Source organism: Acipenser ruthenus, chromosome 18 (assembly GCF_902713425.1).
Source record: "Acipenser ruthenus chromosome 18, fAciRut3.2 maternal haplotype, whole genome shotgun sequence".
Lineage (NCBI taxonomy): Eukaryota > Metazoa > Chordata > Actinopteri > Acipenseriformes > Acipenseridae > Acipenser > Acipenser ruthenus.
In genome coordinates, this window is record NC_081206.1 from 1,156,305 (window position 1) to 1,178,562 (window position 22,258).

Consider the following 22,258-nt stretch of genomic DNA (forward strand, 5'->3'; position numbering starts at 1 on the left):
TCTTGTGCAGTCCCCAGCTTCCCCCTGGGCGTGGCTCGCCTGAGAGTTTGCAGCAAGCAATCTACCATGCCTGTTCTCTTGGATATCTCATACACCTGATCGACTTATTTATATTGAACTGCACCATTACATAAATTAAATGAAAGAGAGTCTGCTGTCACCCATTGAGACCTCCAGTCATTTATGTATAGAATACCCTAAAGGGTCTGTGGTGAAAATCAGCTTGTATCTCACACAGCACCCTGTGCTGTTTTATAATATATAGTTAAACATGAATAATTCAACACTGAAGCTAATCGTAGTGTTAATAACATTTCCCTCTCATACAAAGACATTTCAGAGGGCTGGATCGCATCAATATCAGGGTCTAGTTCTATATATTATAAAGACATTTCAGAGGGCTGGATCGCATCAATATCAGGGTCTAGTGCTATATATTATAAAAACCTTTCAGAGGGCTGGATCGCATCAATATCAGGGTCTAGTGCTGTATATTATAAAGACATTTCATAGGGCTGTATCACATCAATATCAGGGTCTAGTGCTGTATATTATAAAGACATTTCAGAGGGCTGGATCGCATCAATATCAGGGTCTAGTGCTATATATTATAAAGACATTTCAGAGGGCTGGATCGCATCAATATCAGGGTCTAGTGCTGTATATTATAAAGACATTTCAGAGGGCTGGATCGCATCAATATCAGGGTCTAGTGCTGTATATTATAAAGATATTTCAGATCACCATCATCACATCAATATCAGGGGCGGACTGCTATGTATTATACAAAGAGGCGTGCTCACGAATGTATCATACGGTCAGTTAAAAAGCCTGGTTATTAAGCACCTTTGAAACTCGGGTCGATTCAAGCTCTAGTTTGCGCTCAAGAAAGCTGCAGGTATTTCTCCGCGCCACCAGGAGGCGCCCAAGAAAATGTCTACTGACTCTAGTACAAGCTGGTGGTTGATGTAGTGACGTATTTTAGAGGCGCCGAGTTCTGCACAGCCCCAATGCAATAAGAGACACTGAAAGCACACCGGTGCTCGCGGATATAATAGTATTATTATTATTATTATTATTATTATTATTATTTTATTTTTTTAAGCAAACGTTCAGCGTGTTATAAGAATGGAAGAGGATTATTATCACAGCTCGGCAGAATGGAACGGACAAGATGGATCGCTGGTGAGAGAGAGGCTCTCATTTTCAATTAAATACAAAGTGGTCTTTTTGTTTTGTTTTTGTCTTGTCGTTCATATGAAGTTGTCCGTGTGTTTATACACTCGCGGACTTCCTGGCTGTAAAAACGCTTGGAAAAGGTCTGAAAAAGAGTGAACTTCCTTCCAGCGTCAATGCTCATCAATTTAGAAATGTTCGTAATACACCAATCAGGCATTTTATTGCCTTTGTGATGACGTGACACATCAAAAATGACAGATTATTATTATAACAATAATGTGCTTTTAGCCGGATTTTAAAAAAACAGCTCGTAATAAAATAGCATGTAGCTTTATCGCCTGGTTGATTAGCACAATACGCGTTGTTGTAAAGTTTTAATGTAACAGATACTCGTATTTTTTACCCTCAATTTAACCTTTACTGGGTGTTAATTTAGACCTTTGCAAAAGTATTTAAAGTTCATTTTTCTAGTGTTTTACCAAACGCTGTGCAGATTACTGTAGGGGACGCTTTGCGTGCAGTGCTTAGCAGCGCCAGTGAAGACACGCGAGCATTGACGGTTCGCTGTCCCTGTGGTTCTGTTAGGACGACGGATACGTGGACGGGGAGGCTGATGGTAAGATTCAGGGCGAATGTATGGAGAAGTTCTCCAGTCGGGATTATATCATGGAGCCCAGCATCTTTACCTCCTTAAAGACGTGAGTATTCATCTCACATCTTCATTATCTGCACCTAACAATGGGTGTTTACTACAAGTGCTTTCTACAATTAAAAAGGGTTTTGAGAAAAAAAAAAAAAAAAAAAGTTAAATCCTTTCGTGTGCTTTTGTGCTGAAGTGGTTCTGCTTTGCTGAGAATCTTCGGCTAGCTGCACAGATCCATTACTTTATCTAAATTAACATTTGTTATTCCAAGATTAGGGCTAATCTGGGTCTGTGAAACTAGCCGAAGATTGTCTGAGGATGGAGGACATAAGCAGCTAGTTTCACAGATGACGATTTACCCCTACTACAGCTAATCATGGTCTGTGAAACTAGCCTCCCTCCTCAGCTAATGTGAAGAGGCTGTGCTCTAAACCCCATGCTCATGATTGTCTGTTCCATGCTGCACAGGTACTTCCAGGCTGGTGGGTCCCCGGAGCATGTTATCCAGCTTCTGTCTGAGAACTACACTGCAGTGGCACAGACTGTCAACCTGCTGGCAGAGTGGCTCATTCAGATGGGTAGGAAGCTTCATTCATTCCCTCTGGCTACAGGCTAGAGACTCACTGGCAGCTGCTGTCTCCTGTGCAGTGCTGTTTAGGGTTTAGCTGATCAGGGGGGAGCTGGTGGTTACCCATTAGCACTGCAGTACGTATCCCTGCGTGTTGGAGTGAGCAGCAGTGTGGAGTAGTGAGGCAGCAGTGTGGAGTAGTGGTTAGGGCTCTGGACTCTTGACTGGAGGGTCATGGGTTCAATCCCCGGTGGGGACATTGCTGCTGTACCCTTGAGCAAGGTACTTTACCTAGATTGCTCCAGTAAAAACCCAACTGTATAAATGGGTAATTGTATGTAAAAATAATGTGATATCTTGTAAGTCGCCCTGGATAAGGGCGTCTGCTAAGAAATAAATAATAATAATAATAAGTGAGTGTGGAATACCTCCCGGGAGCTTTGGGATTTGTTGCTAATGTTTTATGTCAGGTTTGTAGTCTGTATGCGGTTGCACATTTAAATAGAAATACTGTAAATTGAGAACTTGAATAGATTTTCATTTTGCCAAAGGCTTGCTTACTGTTGAAGCAGGATTTCAAATGTGTTTAGTCACCTCCAGTTCAGCAGCCGACTGCAGTACATTGTTTAGGTCTTGCAATACGATCATGAAGATGAATCATTCAGGTCTGTTCAATGTACTTATTATTATTATCATTATTATTATTATTATTATTTGTATTATTATTTGTATTATTATATGATTATTATATAAGTTTCTTTGGTGTTGCTGCTCTTTCGGTTCTGATGGAGAATCCTTTTGTTTGTTTGTGTTCTTTAGGAGTGGAGCCGGCTCAGGTTCAGGAGAGAGTGGAGAACCACCTGAAAACCCTGCTGATAAAACACTTCGACCCTCAGAAGGCTGACTCCATCTTCACAGTGGAGGGAGAGGTGGGGCTCAATTGAATTCCTTATTGCAAAACCAAACGCAGAGCCATCTGTGCAGTGAAGAACTGTTTGCAGTCTAGAGCCCTGGATTGGGTTATATTAATGTAGTTAAAGCAGTCCTCTTCGGTGCTGACGGTGGGATTTGTTTTATTTTGTCATTATTTGAAATGCACTATTTCAGTGTTGATAAGCTTAGGTAGAGCCATCGCCCAGCCCATAACATTCCACATTTGTTTCCCCCAGACTCCTGCGTGGCTGGAGCAGATGATTGCTCACACAACCTGGCGAGATCTCTTCTACAAGCTAGCTGAAGCTCATCCAGACTGTTTGATGTTAAACTTCACTGTCAAGGTACTTCTGCTTTGAAGAGAACGAACTGTGTTGTCCATTAGCACTGCCATCTTGAAAAGCTTGGAGGAAGACGATGCATCTCGTTATCCTGCCTAATATGAAACAGCCACAAAAAAAACAAAAAAACCGATTTGCATGTTTTCCCAGTGTCTATACACTGCGTTCCACCACAATATGCTGTTTGTGTTCTTCTTAATAAAGTAAGCACGTTGCAGGCGTGTGATCATGCAGTTCAGTTACTGAGGCATGCGTTTTGTTGCTGGCAGCTCATCTCGGACGCTGGGTACCAAGGAGAAATAACCAGCGTCTCCACAGCCTGCCAGCAGCTGGAGGTGTTCTCCAGAGTGCTGCGGACCTCGCTGGCCACTCTGCTGGACGGGGGAGAGGAGAACCTGGAGAAGAACCTCCCGGAGTTCACGGTGAGGCTACACACTATGTTAGGCGCACTGCAGTTGTCATATTTGAACAGCAGGGATTCCACCCCCAGGAGATGTTGATGTCGTGCTCACAGATAGGAGTCAGAGAAGAGCCGTATGATGCTTGTTAGTTTGAGGTTCCTAACCCTACTGTTGAAGGGTTCAGCCGGCAAACCGCATTCGATCCTCGCTGTGTTCTGTGTAATTGAGTGATTTGTAGATTGCAGCTGAGTAGTGTTGTGTGTGCGTGTGTTTCTGCTCTTGTAGAAGATGGTGTGCCACGGGGAACACACCTACCTGTTTGCCCAGTCCATGATGTCAATACTGGCCCAGGAAGAACAAGGAGGCTCGGCAGTGCGCAGGATCGCTCAGGAGGTCCAGAAATCTGCTCATGAAAGGTACCCTGGAGCAAACCAGCGTCACTTCTAGAGAACTTGCAGGCTGTTTGCCTTTGTGTTGTCCCCTCGAGGTGCTATTGCGCAAGGGGTAAGTAAGGGGAGTTTTAGAAAATAGAAATGATTCGAAGCACCCATGAGTTATGCAGTTAATCTCACATACAGGAGAACAGAGTGTGTTTCTACAACACATGCACAAAGTGTATCGCTTTGTGAATATAATCCACGGTGTCATTGTGACCACGTATGAACGATCCCGGATTCGGGTTGTCCTGTATGCTAAACAGAGCAGCAGGAGGCGTTTCTCGATGCCGCGGGTGTTAGCGTTGGTGGTAATGATGGCACTGACGGTGACGGTGCTGCTGCTGCTGTTACTTGCAGGGGGCATGATGCCAGCCAGATCACTCTGGCGCTAGGAACAGCCGCTGCCTACCCTCGTGCGTGCCAGGCACTCGGAGCCATGCTGTCCAAAGGAGCCCTGAACCCGGCTGACATCACCGTCCTCTTCAAGATGTTCACCAGCATGGACCCTCCCCCCGTGGAGCTGGTGAGTGCTCCGTGAGAAAGCCTGTTCAATTTAGAACTACGTGAACATCATTTAGATCTTTTATTTGACGTCATGTAATCCAAAGAAACTACAAAGTGAGATTGCAGAAGTCTACCGGAAGCCATAATAGTAGTACAGTATTTCATGATAGATTCCGAAATGTCACATTTTTAAATTTGTCAGTTTCTTGTTATGGAAATCTACAAAGCGGTGTGTAATTCAATATGTTAACGTAACGTTGTTCTGCGGGTTTCATTTGACTTTATGAAGCAAAATCACTTCTTTCTATAGGGTGCTGCAAAACTTTTGGCCATAGCTGTACAATGACGCAGCTATAATAAGCTGAGGTCGCTTTAAAACAATCTGCAATTTTAATTTATTTATAGTTCTGTGTTTTCTAGAGCTTGTAATTCCAAGTCCTTGGCTGTGTTTTTCCTGTCTGTCTGTCTCACCTTCCTCCACAGATCCGGGTCCCAGCCTTCCTGGATCTCTTCATGCAGTCCCTCTTCAAACCAGGTGCGAAAATCAACCAGGACCACAAGCACAAGTACATCCACATCCTCGCCTACGCAGCCAGTGTGGTGGAGACCTGGAAGAAGGTATGAGTACGCCGAGCAGAGCAGAGAAAACACCTGACGCTACAAACCACTCCATGCTGCAGGGAAAATTGCACCTTTTGTTTTCAGAAGGCACACTAACTTAAATAAGATTCAATTCAGGGCACAAAAGTGTGCCAGAGTTGTTTGTTACTACAGGAAGTTTGAAACATTTACAGCTTGCAGATTGACTTGAAAACTTTGATCAATAGGGGACCATTGTTTAATATTTATATTGGTGGAAATTGGATTTTGAGCACTCTTAATAAATCTGGCCCATTTAAGTTGTATGTGATCAAGATTAGTGACTACTTAAATTATCATGCGTTGCAGTTGGCTGTGGATTCGAACCCTGTGTTTTTTGTCTCCTTTTTTTTTTTTTTTAAAGAACAAACGAGTGAACATCAACAAGGACGAGCTGAAGTCCACCTCGAAGGCCATCGAGACGGTCCATAACCTGTGCTGCAATGAGAACAAGGGGGCCACAGAGCTGGTGGCTGAGCTCAGCACACTGTACCAGTGCATCAGGTGAGCTGGACTGTGCCTTCACCTGCAGGGATCCTGCACTGCCTGGGTCAGAGCCCTGTACCGGTGCATCAGGTGAGCCGGGCTGTGCCTTCACCTGCAGGGACCCTGCACTGCCTGGGTCAGAGGCATGGAGGGTCAGAGCTCCGCTTACCACCTGTGCAGCTCTTCTTTTTACTGAAAGCAGGTCTTCCACTTCTTAACAACTGAAGTTTGGCATCACGTTCAGAAGTTCGCAGCTGTAGAAGTAATAATCTTTGAAGACACTCTGCAATATAGTATGACGTGTCTGGTACACAGTCTATTGATTGATTGAATACAGCATTAACTGCCTCTCTGTCGGCAACGTTGTGGTTCTAGGTTCCCAGTGGTGGCGATGGGTGTGTTGAAGTGGGTTGACTGGACAGTTTCTGAGCCTCGCTATTTCCAGCTCCAGACAGACCACACTCCTGTACACTTGGCCTTGTTGGATGAGGTACATCGCAACTGTTTCTTGCAGTTACACACGGGTCACATGTAAACATAAACGGCACGCTATAGGAAAGCATCATTAGAACATATCTCCTTCACACCTTCCTGCATGTTCCCCGGCCATTGGATAGGTTGCAGAGAGTGGCCCTTCCTGCTCACTGGACTTGATGCCTTTGGGCTGCTAATCAAAGTGCTGAGCTAGGCCCATGGCGGTGCTCTCGGACATGTTCTGTAATGTTTTCTTCCGCTGCGTCGTTTGTAGCCCGCCCTGTGATTTTATGTTTAAATCTCTTTAACAATCGGGAATCCCTTCTTCTTCCCCAGATCAGTACCTGTCACCAGCTCCTGCACCCCCAGGTCCTGCAGCTCCTCATCAAGCTCTTTGAGACGGAGCACTCTCAGCTCGACGTCATGGAGCAGGTAAGGACCCTCCGTGTACACAGAGTACCGCTCCACAGGGACTCCTCCTGCTCCAGTAAGGGCTCAGCTTGCATAGCAGACTGGTGCACCAATAACCTGCAGAACAGAGAGCAGACACTGCATATATAATAACAATAATAATAATGACCAGAGTGATGTCATTGATCCTCATTGAAGCCCGTTCTATTGTTGCCAGTGCTTGTTTTCAGTGTGGTGATTGGTAAGCAGCGGGGAGGTTACCAGCTGCTCTGCCTGTGTATTAAAACTTAATGGACTTAATGTTGGAAACCTTGTGTTTGTGCAGATGGAGCTGAAGAAGACCCTGCTGGACAGGATGGTTCATTTGCTGAGCAGAGGCTACGTTCTGCCGGTGGTCGGCTATATTCGCAAGTGCCTGGAGAAACTGAACACGGACATCTCTCTCATCAGATACTTCGTGACTGAGGTGGGTGCTGCTTCCCTCGTATGAAGGGCAGGGAATCATTTAAAACCCATTGCGTCGCAGTTTGAGCCGTTACAGGTTTTTCCTGTGAGCCTTCATTGTTAGCTACTTGTGCAGTATGCCTAATTCAGCTTCCACTGAAAGCTGGGATGGCTCAGCCTGCTGTGCAGCGGGAGTCTTAAATGATCCCCATTTCTGCATGTAGGTGATGCTGATACGATTGCTCCAGTCGTTTTACTGTTTTGTTCCACCTCAGTTGGTTTGGTTTGTCACTGGCTTCCTCCAGGTACTGGATGTGATCGCTCCTCCTTACACATCAGACTTCGTGCAGCTGTTCCTGCCCATTTTAGAGAACGACAGCATCGCTGGGACCATTAAAACAGAGGGGGAGTGTGATGCTGTAGCAGAGTTTATAGGTAAGATCTGTACTGCAGTGTGGCTGTACTTCCTTTACACTTTGAACTATGTTCCTGATAGCTGCTTCTCCACTTGTCATGGAACCTGTAGTAGCCTGTATCTATTCAGAGTCGCCTGTCCAAAACCGTGCACACACATTTTTGTTACAAGAGGTTATGTGAAATGATATAAATGTACTTTTACAACTAGACTGCATTCTTTCTATTTCAGCACACTGTAAATCTAACTTCATCATGATGAACTGACCTGGATCAAAGAGCTGTGGAGCCAGCCTTGTTTGATCTCAGTGTGTAACTCGCGGTGGAGGAAGTAAGTGATTTTCAAGGTGGAATACAACATGAGGACTTTGCTCCTGTTGCTACTGGGACGGGACGGGACGAGGTGTGTTAAAAGACAGACCCCTGGTCATGCGTGTGGGAGAGACTCTTCATAGACTTCATGAGGTCATGCGTGTGGGAGAGACTCTTCATGGACTTCAAGAGGTCATGCACGTGGGAGAGACTCTTCATAGACTTCACCAGAACACACTGAGAGCTTTGGAATGCACAAGGAAAGAATGTGCAAAAGCAAGTCCTTTTTCTTTTTTTTTTTCTGGATATAAATTTAGATGTAAATTGATTAATGTCTGTACTATAAATGTGGTCCCGTTGTGTACAGTTGGGAGGAATTAAAAAAACAAGCCCACTCTTCCTCATTCCTTCATTCATCTGAAGTTAGTCACAAAAAGGGTCACTTTTTATTTTTTAAAGAAAGACTCTACAGCAGTAATATTTCTAGATTTTATTCAGATGCAATTGTCTTACAATCAAACAATATTCAGATATGTTTTAAAAATATATATTGCATAATTTAATTTTGTAATCAGTGCATCATGGGGGCAGATAAAAGTCCCCATTGTAGTTCCATCCTTCGTTGTTACTACATTAACTAGACCTGGATGTCCTGTTCCTGAAATCTGTTTGATTTTATAATACAAGCAGCATAGCGATTGTCATTTTATCTTTCAGGCATTCCAGGGGCTTCCAATACATTTCTGATCCAAATGAGAGTGGAGGTAACCTGGAGCTAACAGTACTCTGGCAATGCACAGTGGTTTACAGAATGGGATTGTAGTGCTAATTGAATCTCTGTTAACAGTGAGATGTGATGCAGACAATATCATTGCCATGAAAGCAGTTGTGAAGAGTCTCTTAGACCGCAGAGTGACTGCATGAAAATGTAACAAAAAGACAATTGGCATGTTACCTGTGCTGATCAGAAATACATAGATTACTGTAGCAAATTAAAAAGCCATGGACAAGCACTTTGGCATTTAATTAAAAAAAAAGCTTAGCAACTGACCACTACAGTTCAGAAACGTCAAAGCAACACACTGTTCTGAATGGAGTTCCCTTTCATTATTGCATAGCAAGGACGTCCTTTAGTCCTATATTTAAAAAAAAAAACCACCTTAAAAAGGTATTTGTTTTAATTATGTACCTGCATAATCATTTGTAAAATCTTAGCGAGTGTTTCTAAATGTAATTGGCGGGCACTACAGGATCCCCGTAGGCACAGTCTTCCTCGATAGCCAGGTTATACTCATTTCCTTTGCCATCTTTGTAAGCACTAGTGACGATTCTCAGCCAGCCTTTCTCACCCTGCAGACAGAGAGAGAGAGAGAGAGAGGGTTTTAACAGGGTTACATTTCTTACCTTGCACTTATTTTTTTTGGTTTAAATATTTTTTTTATAGATTGTTAAAGATGTGTTTCACTGGACAGGATAAGCCCTAGTGAGATGCAGTATATTGCTCGTGTCACACCTGTGCAGGGGGGCTGCAGTTAAGTCTGAATGATGGCTTTACAATTATAAAGTACAGCGACAGCACTGGCAGGAAGATTTTCTTGAGTTCAGGTCGGAGAGTGAAACCTTTCTTATGAACACGGTCCTGCTTCCCAGCTCCACTGAATGATTTCTTATTTGAGCAGGGAATTCAAACATACCCATGGCTCGCCCCAGGAATTGCGGACAATCCAGAATTCATCACCGTTTTCATCCAGCCCCCAGCCTGCCACCGACACAATGTGGTTGATGGAGGGTTGGGGGTTGTACTCTGTGTAGAGCCCTCCTGTGTAGGCATCCAGCTTCTTAGTTGCCATAATACCACAGCTGAAAATAAAGGCATGAAAAACACAGACTCAGTTCAAGCAGGGAGGGGCAGGCTTAGCAGACAAGAGACTGCTTTACTGAACTCTGTGCCGCGGTGAGGAGAAAAATAAAACAACACTGGATATAACAAATTGGGGGGGGGGGGAATAAATACAAATAATTGGCCACTGCTTGACTGCTGACCCGTTCGAGAGGGGAAAGCAGCACTTGAAACACGAAGCAAGTAACAACACACTGCTGAAGAAAAGCATGAACGGCTAACCGACAGGTGGGAACATTTGTTCATTAAAGTTAATGAACGCCAGCAAGCCTGTAGCTGCTACCTGATGGGGCCCCTGGCGTAGATCTCTGCCATCATCTTGTCCCTGCCGCTCACAGCTCCGTAGTCGTCCACCTTCCACAGGGTGTAGTTCTTGATGACGTTGCACACTCCGAACGTAGTGCAAGTGCCACACTGGTTGAAGGGGGTGCATTCTGAGAACACACAAGCAGGCTTGTCTCATTTTCCTTCATCCGTTTCATTGCGTCTTACCTTTTTTTCCCACTTTTTTATGCTGGCTCTCCAGTTAGTTCAAATGTGTTAACCCTTTAATGTGTGAAATACTGGAAATAGCTACAAAACACCAAACATTTGAAGTAGTTTTGGACACCTTTTTTGACTTTTTTTTCCCCCCATTGCTTTAAGGGGAAAATATGGCATCCTTCTATGAAGTCATCGTGCATTTTCATCTTCCATGTGTCCCCATCCATAAAGACTAGATGGGAGGTTTTTTAATCCATCCCCTTATAAAGACCCATGCATGAAAGGATTACAGATGGTTATATAATGAAACTGTCTGCTGAGTGTTTGAATAGTCCGTGATCACACACACACACTGGTGGATCACATCACTCATTCTGTGGAGTTTCAGATGTGAAACACACACACACACACACACACACTGGTGGATCACATCACTCATTCTGTAGAGTTTCAGATGTGAAACACACACACACACACACACACACACACACACACTGGTGGATCACATCACTCATTCTGTAGAGTTTCAGATGTGAAACACACACACACACACACACACACACTGGTGGATCACATCACTCATTCTGTAGAGTTTCAGATGTGAAACACACACAGACACACACACACACTGGTGGATCACATCACTCATTCTGTAGAGTTTCAGATGTGAAACACACACACTGGCGGGTCGCATCACTCATGCTGTAGAGTTTCAGATGTGAAACACACACACTGGCGGGTCGCATCACTCATGCTGTAGAGTTTCACATGTGAAACACACACACACACTGGTAGGTCGCATCACTCATTCTGTAGAGTTTCAGATGTGAAACACACACACACACACACTGGCGGGTCGCATCACTCATGCTGTAGAGTTTCAGATGTGAAACACACACACACGGGCGGGTCGCATCACTCGAAACAGGTTGTTTGTGTGGTGTGGAAAGCGTGGGACTCGTACCCTGGTCTTTGGCCTGGTAGTTGTTGCAGGTCTCGTCTGGGATGCCATGGCTGTGTGCGTACTCCCACACCCCTGAGTGATCGCCCCCCTCGCACGAGCCCGCCTGCCCGCAGTCAATGACGTTCTGCACAGAGATGTAGGCCGAGGGCCAGGCGCCTTTCCGCTTGATGTTGATACGGTCTAGTAGGGAGAAGGAGGCAAGAGAGTTTACTTACAGGGCCCCAAACAATCACCATTTAGCAGCTGCAGATCTGTAACATTTTAGGCGGCTGTAAATCCCCATTAGATACATATAAAGGTATTAGCAGCACGCTAACGTGCATGCATTAGTATCTCTGTCACGGCTGCGTGCAGTTGCAGTAGGACAGCCACAGGGAGGCGTTACCTGCTAAGGCGCTGGTGCTGCCGTGGGCCCAGCAGGAGCCGCAGTACTGGGGGATGTGCTGGTTCCGGGTCGTGCTCACGTAGTTCTTCCCCTCGATGTTCCTCCAGTCCCAGGCTTTGGGCAGCTCGTCCATATTGAGATACTCATGAGGGCGGGGGGCAGTGCTGAATTTCAGGAGGAAAGAACAGTGTATTTAATACAAAGCGATAAGCAGCACAGTTAGGCAGTTTGCTGTATGGAGAGGTAAGCTTCAGGAAAGCCTGCCACTCACTTCTACAAGGGCTTATTAAACTTCTTTGTTGAACAGTATCCTAATGGAACGTTTCTTTGTTGATGCATTTTTAGGCGACAGTCCCCCACTCAGTATGAAGTGAGCAGTCCACTCGCGTAAATGCAGTGTGTTTGGTATGTTCCGTCCTCATTAGGGGTCTGTGTTTGTGAACACTAGCGATGCTACAGGAATGTGTGTGGCATTGCACTGTGTAGAACTGCTATAGGGCCAGTCAGACAGCCTTGAACTGAAGGCAGTGAGTGTTACATGAGCAGATCAGGTCGAGTGAAATGCTTTTCCTCCTTATAAAGCAAATTAAAAGACTCTTACTGGAATGGCGGGTGCATAACCCCGTGTAAGCCACACCTGGAGCCCTGGGTGTCCCGTTCTAGATCTGATTTACTTTCACAAGGAAATCTGTCATGAGACTGGCGTCATGTGACACACAGGGCTGCACTGACATTATAGAAAACAAAAAGAACTGAAACCTGCTTTTCTGTATAAACGCGAGGACATTATGATACATCTACTTTAAAATCCCTTCCGTTTTTATATGCCAGTCACAGCACAGAAAACGCCGATGTTGTGTGTGTAGTGCTTGTGGGCGGCTGTGCTTTAGTGCGGGTCTCCACGGAGGGCTGGCAGCTTCGTTACCAGTAAATACAGGAAGCCGCCGCTGTGCAAAGCGAGATAAACAAGCCGCTTTCCCGCAGCTCCCTCGTGTTCTGTACTGTACAGAGACTGCTTGCTACGCCCGCATTCTTCTCGATTGTTAAAACTGTATGAAGTGAGAAGAGGTGTAGTTTGTTTCTGTTTTGCTGTGTTTCTCTGAACTGTGTTTACTGTGCAACTCTGTCTGTCTGTCTCGCATCTACAGCTACAATAAATCTCAGAGCGTGATACAGATGTAACCTTTAAAATAGCCGAAGGCGGTCTATTCCCAGAGATAGTATGGATTACAACACGCTACACGCCCAAACGTCTTTTTAAAATGATATATATATATATATATATATATATATATATATATATATATATATATATATATATATATATATATATACATATGATAGATAGATATGGCAATTTCTAAAAACTACTGTACTGAATTTAGTTAATGCTATTTAAGAAAGCTACTGTTAGTTGTTTTGTCGGTTCACAGAGCAGATAAACTAAATCTTTGAACAATTAAAATCACAGTTCATTCGGGCCGCCCAGACACGAAAGTCCGCGCCTTCCTGTGTAATTCATGATTTTGAAGGAGCCCAATGTGAAGTACTCCTGTACTTGTGTAATGAACCACGGCACATACCTGACTCCAAACGGGTTCTTTCTCACTGCTGGCTTGTAGCAGGGTCGGTCTTCGTTGAAATACCTGCCGGCTGAAACACAGGAGAGGAGACACAGCGCTAGCAGCAGCCTCGCCATGTTGCAGATCATTCACTCATATGACGGATCAGCAGATCGAGCTGGCAGGTTACTATTTACTGGAACACGTGCTTCACAATGATCACGCCGCACTTCCTCTTAAACGTACATACTTCCTTTTTTCAGAAGACATTTTTAGCTTTTTTTTCCTCCAATGCTGTTCTTTCCAGTAATCTGTTTCCAAGGCAGTAGTACAGTACCTTTCTGAGGTGTTCGGTTATTTGTGAAAGCCGCTTCAAGGTGGTACAAATGCAATGTTTGTTTTTCTTTATAAAGAACTATTTAAAACAATATTGCATTGCAAGATCCACTTAGTCACCCAAGTGACGGTGCTGTATCATTTCCAGGCATTACAACAGCTCCCTTCTAAGAGTAAGACTAGAAATCCTTATTATCATTCAAACTGAGGAACCTGGACACCCGCTTTAATAATAATAATACTCAGAACTCCATAACCTTGGTTAATAACGTGAGACAAGCTTGTTTAAACAATGGCAAGGCACGCTCACAGGAGGTGTAGTTCATCGTTACTGTGGGCAGGATACTTGACTTCCTATATGGAACAATGTATGCTGTTATCAGATACCCTCACCCACAGCTGAAGTGTGACACGCAGATGCATGTCAAGCCAGTCTCATCATTAGAATTGAAGAAGCGCTTCTTTCTGTCGCTGTGTGTCAGACTGGAGAGGGGCGTGTACAGAGGGGTCAGTAACAGATCAGCACAGCTGTTCACTGGGAACAGTAACTGGAAGCACGCAAGCTGTTCAAGAGTTTAGAAGGGAAGCGAAAGCATTCTTCTGGAAGTCCTGCAACACCAAGAAGAGAATAACATGAACAAATAGCTGAATACAGACGACCCGATTCTTCAAGGCATTTCTTCCCTGCAAGGTCAGTTAAAATATTCAGCTGTGGACTTGACAGACTTCAATCAAGTGCTCCTTCCAGCATTCAAGCTCCTTTTGCTCCATTAAGGTTTCCAACTTGAATTACACAGTTAAAAAAAAAAAAAAAAATACATTTTCTCCATACCGGGCGACTTGGCAAATTGGACTAAAGTGTAAAGTCTGACTAAGTCATCACAGAATGAATGATGGTAAATGACAAACCTCTACTAATGTCATAGATCTGTGACATGCTTTATTACACCACTCCTCCTTGTTCATTTCACTTTCTTTGGTTAAAGAGCCACAGCTAAAATGTTTTTTCCCCCTGCTTAGAGTTTAAAAATCTCCTGTGCCGTTTTTTTTTTTTTTAAGTGAAACATGTGCGTCAGCAATAGGCTCTCTTTTTTCTCAACCCTAATAATAAAGAAAGGATCCCGATGACATTTAAAACTGCTTTTTATTTTTGATTTAGTTGTACAAATGTAGGATGAAGGACTGATCAGTGCATTTCGATACAGAGAAGAAGACCACAGACGTGTGAAGAGCGGCTAGACCAGCCTCCTGCGCTTGGAATCGCGCTCCATCGCCTCACACTGAGAGTCTGCTTCGGGTCCCAGAGGAGACACCAGGTTCAGCATGGGGTCCTCCGAAGCACGGCCAAACAGAGCCAAGAGGAATGCCACCCCGAAGCCTGTGGCTCGCTCCCCCTGGGGCGACAGGAAGACAAGCAAGAGGCTCTCGAAAACAGACACGAACCACAACACGAGCATTCGAAGGGAAATAAAAAGAACACAAGCACAACCACAACAGTGATGTTGCAGCGACTTCCTGGAAATACTTACAGTATGCACTGGGGACGCAATGTCAACATGGACCCACACACCGGGCCAATCAAAACCAATGTGGGAGGCAATGAACAGCCCGGCACAGGAGCTCTGAGCATTCTCCCGGTCCTGTGAAACACATCACAACAACACAGCGTCGGGTTACTGGGAAACACATCACAACAACACAGCGTCGGGTTACTGTGAAACACATCAACACACACAACACAGCGTCGGGTTACTGGGAAACACATCAACACACACAACACAGCGTCAGGTTACTGGGAAACACATCACAACAACACACACAAACCAGCGTCAGGTTACTGGGAAACACATCACAACAACACACACAGTGCAGCGTCGGGTGACTGGGAAACACAAGAACACACACAACACAGCATCGGGTTCCTGGGAAACACATCACAACAACACACACAACACAGTGTCGGGTTACTGGGAAACACATCCTAACACACACAGTGCAGCGTCGGGTTACTGGGAAACACAAGAACACACACAACACAGCATCGGGTTCCTGGGAAACACATCACAACAACACACACAACACAGCGTCGGGTTACTGGGAAACACATCCTAACACACACAGTGCAGCGTCGGGTTACTGGGAAACACATCACAACACACACAGTGCAGCGTCGGGTTACTGGGAAACACATCATAACACACACAGTGCAGCGTCGGGTTACTGGGAAACACATCACAACACACACAGTGCAGCGTCGGGTTACTTGGAAACACATCACAACACACACAGTGCAGCGTCGGGTTACTTGCATCCAAGCAGGAAGAAGAAATACAAATAAAAACAGCACTTTGGTAATCGCTCTGCATGTGCGCTAGTCCACTCACTATAACCAGGAATGCATTGTGTACTATTTGATGCGATACTGAAACTTCCCACAAAACTTGTGAGAAATGGAGTCATTTGTTTAGGAATGAGATTCCCCACTGGTTAAATGTTACAATAACGAACATGAAACATAAAAATCAACCTACAGCCACAGAGTTCTTCATGTCGGCGACAGCGGAGGTGAACTCGCTGAAGTGCAGTTCAGGACAGTAGACCAGCGGGTGAGCCAGGTCCCCGCTGTTACGGCCAGCTTTGACACACGCTGCTTCCCACTCCTCGCTGTTAGTCATCACAGCCGCATGGTACTTTCCAGTGGAGATGCCCTGGAAACACAGAACAAGCAAACCCCATTCAACGGACTGCTTCACTTGTAATGCAAACATAGCTTTCTCTGAAACAAACCAACCGTGAAGTGGGAATGTCAGGACTTTTCAAAACTGGACAAAAATAAATAAATGCTGCAGTCATTTATAAAAGGAGCTGAGACAGTATAGCTGACAATAGCACATGTAGGATCACATGACATTTACAGGCAGTGCTCTGCTCTGCCCTTCTCCACTCTCGCGATGCAGCTTCCAGTACCTGAGCTCCTGTGAGTGTAGCGATGTCCAGGATGATATCGGCACAGAGGTCCTTGCTGGAATAGGCGACCCCATCAGACAGCACCAGACGCCCCTCAGCATCTGTGTTGTTAATCTCCACTGTCCTGAGCAGGACAGAGAACACACAGTAAGCTCCCCCCACCGAGTGCTACAGAAATAGGTTTTAATCCCTCACCCAGGTCTACAGAAATTGCATATAAGTTCCTTTGATAAGCATCGTCTCAAATTTCCAGGCTGTGCTGTGTTTTTTCTTACCCCAGTACAATTCTGAAGACTCTGTTAAACAGTCTGGTTTCATTGCTATTTATCTTCTTTTCTGTATTGCTTACTTTCCCGAGTAGAGAAGGTGGATATCATCAGGACGTGTTGCATTGGGTCCCACGGCATTCTCTGCTAAGCAGAACACAGCATGGAGATTGTCTTTGAAGCCCTGGAGGAGGGTGGGGGAGAGATAACATCACAGCTCCTGCCAGCCCATATACAACTACCTAATGCATGGAATAGGATCTCACAGCAATCACAATGCTGTGGTCTGTAGCTCAGATCATTGGGGTAATCGTTAGTTTGAGTAAGATGGGCAGATAAACTTAAATTAATGACGACCTGACACAATTAAAAGGTGCGGTCACCAATTCCAGACACAGCACCTGCACAATATTTAAAATATAAACATGAAGAGTTAATTGCAGTCATCAGCTGCATAGATGAACCACTCAGCAGAATGAGGCAACAGACAAGCGAGTACAGACTCAACAAACCTGGCTGTGAGGGGGAAGGTCTCGGTTTTACGACAGCTGTTTAAGATTGCACAGTTACTGGTACACCTGGTGGTCCCTGCTGGAAACACTGCTACTTGAGATGAAAAGGTTGAAAGCCATTGCCTTAGAAGATTTGTGTGATTTTTACTAACACTTACTTGCTTAATGGCAGCTTTGAATGCACCAAGAACAGCAGCAGCCCCTCCACAGTCTCTCTTCATCCCAGGCATGGATGTCTGTAACCCAGAGCAGACTGAGGGTTACCCCTGACTCAGCAGTGCAGGCGCGAAGGCCACAGCGATCAGTCTGACTACAGTGACACCACACCGCTACCAACGTTGCTCAACAGGAAACCCTGATACAGGCAAGAGCCACGCCTTCATACCTTCCCTTTAATGCTCAGTCCACCAGTGTCATAGACGATCCCTTTCCCAACCCAGGCGATCGTCTGTGTGGCGCCCTCTGGAGTGTGGCTGAGAACTGCAAGGGCAGGGGGGTGTTCGGCAGCTTTGCCAACGCCATAGATCCCTACACAGACACAGAGTTATCCACTTGAGAGGAGTGCAGCCCCACAGATCCCTACACAGAGTTATCAATTTGAGAGGAATGCAGCCCCACAGATCCCTACACAGTTATCCACTTGAGAGGAATGCAGCCCCACAGATCCTTACACAGAGTTATCCACTTGAGAGGAATGCAGCCCCATTGATCCCTACACAGAGTTATCCACTTGAGAGGAATGCAGCCCCACAGATCCCTACACAGAGTTATCCACTTGAGAGGAATGCAGCCCCACAGATCCCTACACAGAGTTATCAATTTGAGAGGAATGCAGCCCCACAGATCCCTACACAGAGTTATCCACTTGAGAGGAATGCAGCCCCACAGATCCCTACACAGAGTTATCAATTTGAGAGGAGTGCAGCCTCACAGATCCCTACACAGACACAGAGTTATCCACTTGAGAGCAATGCAGTTGTAGGAATAGGCATGCCATTGATACACTTCTTGAAACATTACGAAAGACCCATTTACGGCGGCTTCATTACCTCCAAACCCTTTCTTTTTCAGCTCTTCTCCACGGATTACAGTGGGCACGATTCCCAGCTCGTTCCCGACAGCTTTGATTTCCTTCATTTAAAAAAGAAAAAAAAAATGCAAATAGTGCAACGGAGCCTCCAGACCACGTGCAGGTTCAGCGGGTATTTAAAATGACGCTTGTTCTGTGTGTGAAGCAAGACAACTCACCTCCAGGAAGTGATCTGTATTCATCTCATTGCAGGGTGTGTCTACGATACGCGCAGCCAGTCTCACGCCATCGGCAGCATTCGCCAGACACTGTGTGTACATTATATATATATATATATATATTATAAAAACAAAAACTAACACTTGCATCTTAAACATGACACATCTGCATCACACAACCACTATCACAACACAAAATGCTAAATGCTTTTTATTTTTTACACCTTATGCTTTTGTAGTTGTAACATAGACCTAAGTCAATTTAACATTAACAGGGATGGAAATATGACTCCCATTGCATAGCGGTTTGATCTATTCCTGGTTTTACAGCTTTGCAATAGGAGTCTTATTTCCATCCCTATAACAGGTAAGAAAATATACATAAAAAAACACTTTGCTTAGCTCTCCTATAAGCTCCTAGAAACGGCCAGTCTGCTGTGCAAGCCTGCACTGATGCAGAGTTTGGGATTTGTGTCCTGGCGGTGAGCTGTGTACCTCCAGCGTGGGGGCATCCACGGGCCCGCTGTCCTGCCCCACGATGATGAACTCCACCGTGACGACGCGCTTGTCCGTTCTCCTGGTGGCGCTGGAGCGGCGGGTGAAGAGGGGGAAGGCCCTGGCGATGGCGCAGGCCGAGGCAAACACCTCCGAGCGCTCGCAAACCATCTGCAGGACGGCAAGCGCAAACAGCTGAACGAAACCGCAAGGCCTTTCCTGTTTCCAAATCTGAAGCAGGACCATGCCACAGGACGCCACTAATCAAACTGTCTTTCGTCAAGCTGACTGTTTGCATGAGACTGCAATCCAGCTCCCAGGAGTGAACTCTGCCTCTTTGTGAGATCATGCTCGTGTTCTAGGGGCATCGAGATGAAGGGGAATTCAGCTTTCTACACTGCAGACCTGTGATCATGTACTGGAAAGACACCATGCAAACTGTACATCATAATAACACTCTCCAGCAAAGTTGCAGTCATGTCTCTTTGGAAATAAAAATGCATGCATATATATATTTGATTTTGCTTATGTGGTCTACAAGGTGATTAGAACAGGGATAGAAATAAGACTCCGATTGCACAGCACTTTCACCCATTCCAGATTTTAATACATGCTTGATTAGCCCCAGCATATAGGTAACAAGCTTGGGTGTGTTATTAAATGCTTAGCAGGAAAGGATCAAACTGCTGTGCCACGGTAGTCTTACTTCCACCCCTGTTAGCAGTACTTGGAAGCGTGCCACGGTGACTGGCTGACTGGCTGAAGGACTGGTATGACACTCACCACGATGCAGCGGCTGGCTCCCCCGGGCAGGCAGGTGCGGACGAGCCGCGTGAGGAACTGTGCCGCCGACGGGCTGTTGTGCCGGCTCACCCGCGAGGGCAGGGCTGCCACGGTCGCGTAGTTCAGGTACAGGGAGCAGTTATCCGTAGGGTTTGGGTTCAACGTGCCGAGAGCAGACTGCCATGTCTATAAGGGGAAGACATTTAAAAAATACATATATTATAGGTGGTTGTTGTGTACTGTAGGAATAGAAGCAGGACTCCTATTGCAAAGCAGTTTCACCCATTCCATGTTTTAATATGAGCTTGATTATCTGCAGCGTATAGGTAACAAGCTCAGGTGTGTTTTTTTTATTAAACTCATAATAAAACCAGGAATGGATCTAACTGCTATGCAAAGGGAGTCTTATTTCCACCTCTGTTACTGTACATGTTCACAGCACTAATCTTGCTTCACCTAAAGTCCTAATCATCGTCTGTGTCATTAGGAATGGTTGTCTGCAATCTAACGCCGCACCATTAGGTGGGTGAAACGTACATATCATTTACCACAACAGTGATAAAAAGTGATTGAATCCCCCTTAGGGTCCTCCACTGAGCTGATGTTATACTGCAGTTTACAACTCTGTGTAAAGTACAACCCGATATGCACTTTGCTGAGTGGCTTGCCCTACACCCTACAACCCAAGAGTCCATTTGCATCAGCAAAAACCTCTGTGAATGTTTCACAGCAGCCATAAAGTTTCCACACTAACAAAACTGAAAGATATTGCATTGACCTTCAAGAGGAACAATTGCTGCACTGAGTGAGCGCGCTCTGCACTCAACACTCAACACTCAGCCTGGGGCTGCACTGAGGGAGCGCGCTCTGCACTCAACACTCAGCCTGGGGCTGCACTGAGGGAGCGCGCTCTGCACTCAACACTCAGCCTGGGGCTGCACTGAGGGAGCGCGCTCTGCACTCAACACTCAGCCTAGGGCAGCCTTGTAAGTCGCCCTGCTAAGAAATAAATAATAATAATAATAATAATAATAATAATAATAATATTAGGAAGCTGTGCATTGCAGAAATAAACTAGAACGCTAAATAATAGATGTGAAACCAACATCACAGCGAGAAGGTGTGGGTTTGTTCTCGTTTTAAATGAGCAGCGCTTGGTGTAAGTTTACTATAATCCTTAAATACAAAAAAGAAATAAAGCACACACTGTACAGTAATCCTGGTAACTGTACACATTGATAATAATGATCAGCACCATGTTTAAGCACCAAATAGAAATACTGATACCGTGGAATCAGAAAAATGTATTTATCGGGAATATATCAACACAGCTTAATATTCATAAGGCGTGCAATACAAAACCGCGCAAAATGGTTCTTGCAGAACAATACTTCCCCTCTTTCTAAAGCGTCCATATTAAACACGCCACACCAAGCTATAACACACCTGTAAACATGCGTTGCTGTCCGCTGTATTTAATCGGAGGGTGTTTTCTGTACGGTAATGATGTGTGTACGCAGAGATAGCACCGGTCTGTTTTCGTTTGCAATATTAAGAAGCGTCCACCGCTCCTCTTACCTCTTCGGAGACTGCAGGCTGCAGCTTTCCCTTCACCTGCGCCCAGGTGACCCGCTGCAGATTCGGCAGCTGGCCCAAGATTAGGACGAGGCGGCTTTGGGGCTCCGAGTCGCCGGCATTGGCACGAAACTCCAGCGATATATTCGCCATCGTCACACCGCCAGCAGCGCAGAGATCCTTCTCTTGACTCACAGGGACTCACGCTAACCCGAGCACGGCGCCGTCTCTATCGCGGGAAGTGGGGCGCTGCGCGTCTCCTCCTCTCTGCAGAGAGGACAGGGCCAAGTGTCTCGAGATTTTAACCTCAGGCCAGCGTGTAGAGAAAAAGTACCATGTGACTTATTATGAATTACTTTTCATCCCCCGTCCAAGCAGGTTGCTAGCCCCGAGTTCGGTCGCACCTGTTAAACTCTGTTGTTTTTGCAAAACATAGTTTTACCGTGTGTAATGGGGGAGGCCGCGGCGTTGAGACACTCCCTGTAAAGTTATTATGCTTGGGTGTTCAGTCTCGCTAAACATGTCACAACAGACTCTTTTGTTATTAATTTCTTAGCAGACGCCCTTATCCAGGGCGACTTACAATTCTTACAAGA

At 45.4% G+C, this 22,258-nt stretch overlaps 3 protein-coding genes across 3 annotated transcripts; 1 reads left to right on the forward strand and 2 right to left on the reverse strand.

The window, feature by feature from the left end:
* Positions 1-979: 979 nt before the first annotated feature.
* LOC117416565 (negative elongation factor D) lies at positions 980-8,580 on the forward strand. Its single transcript, XM_034027735.3, has 15 exons — positions 980-1,185; positions 1,765-1,877; positions 2,291-2,400; positions 3,210-3,319; positions 3,560-3,667; positions 3,934-4,086; positions 4,351-4,481; positions 4,860-5,025; positions 5,490-5,624; positions 6,010-6,149; positions 6,507-6,621; positions 6,942-7,037; positions 7,342-7,482; positions 7,766-7,895; positions 8,107-8,580. The coding sequence occupies exons 1-15, from the start codon at positions 1,129-1,131 to the stop codon at positions 8,139-8,141; spliced, it is 1,740 nt and encodes a 579-aa protein (XP_033883626.3). The 5' UTR covers positions 980-1,128; the 3' UTR covers positions 8,142-8,580.
* An 81-nt stretch (positions 8,581-8,661) lies between these two features.
* On the reverse strand, positions 8,662-13,709 carry LOC117423512 (cathepsin Z-like). The gene is made up of 6 exons (XM_034039437.3): positions 13,502-13,709; positions 11,919-12,082; positions 11,534-11,713; positions 10,370-10,520; positions 9,881-10,046; positions 8,662-9,536 (listed from the first exon to the last, which is right to left on the reverse strand). Exons 1-6 carry the CDS (start codon positions 13,627-13,629, stop codon positions 9,411-9,413), a joined length of 915 nt encoding a protein of 304 aa, XP_033895328.1. The 5' UTR covers positions 13,630-13,709; the 3' UTR covers positions 8,662-9,410.
* Positions 13,710-14,941: 1,232 nt separating this feature from the next.
* Positions 14,942-22,048, reverse strand: LOC117432587 (probable aminopeptidase NPEPL1). Its single transcript, XM_034905552.2, has 12 exons — positions 21,666-22,048; positions 20,088-20,273; positions 19,305-19,475; positions 18,810-18,899; positions 18,611-18,692; positions 17,947-18,089; positions 17,720-17,797; positions 17,133-17,233; positions 16,784-16,907; positions 16,348-16,524; positions 15,346-15,456; positions 14,942-15,210 (listed from the first exon to the last, which is right to left on the reverse strand). Exons 1-12 carry the CDS (start codon positions 21,813-21,815, stop codon positions 15,052-15,054), a joined length of 1,572 nt encoding a protein of 523 aa, XP_034761443.2. The 5' UTR covers positions 21,816-22,048; the 3' UTR covers positions 14,942-15,051.
* Between the last annotated feature and the right edge of the window lie 210 nt (positions 22,049-22,258).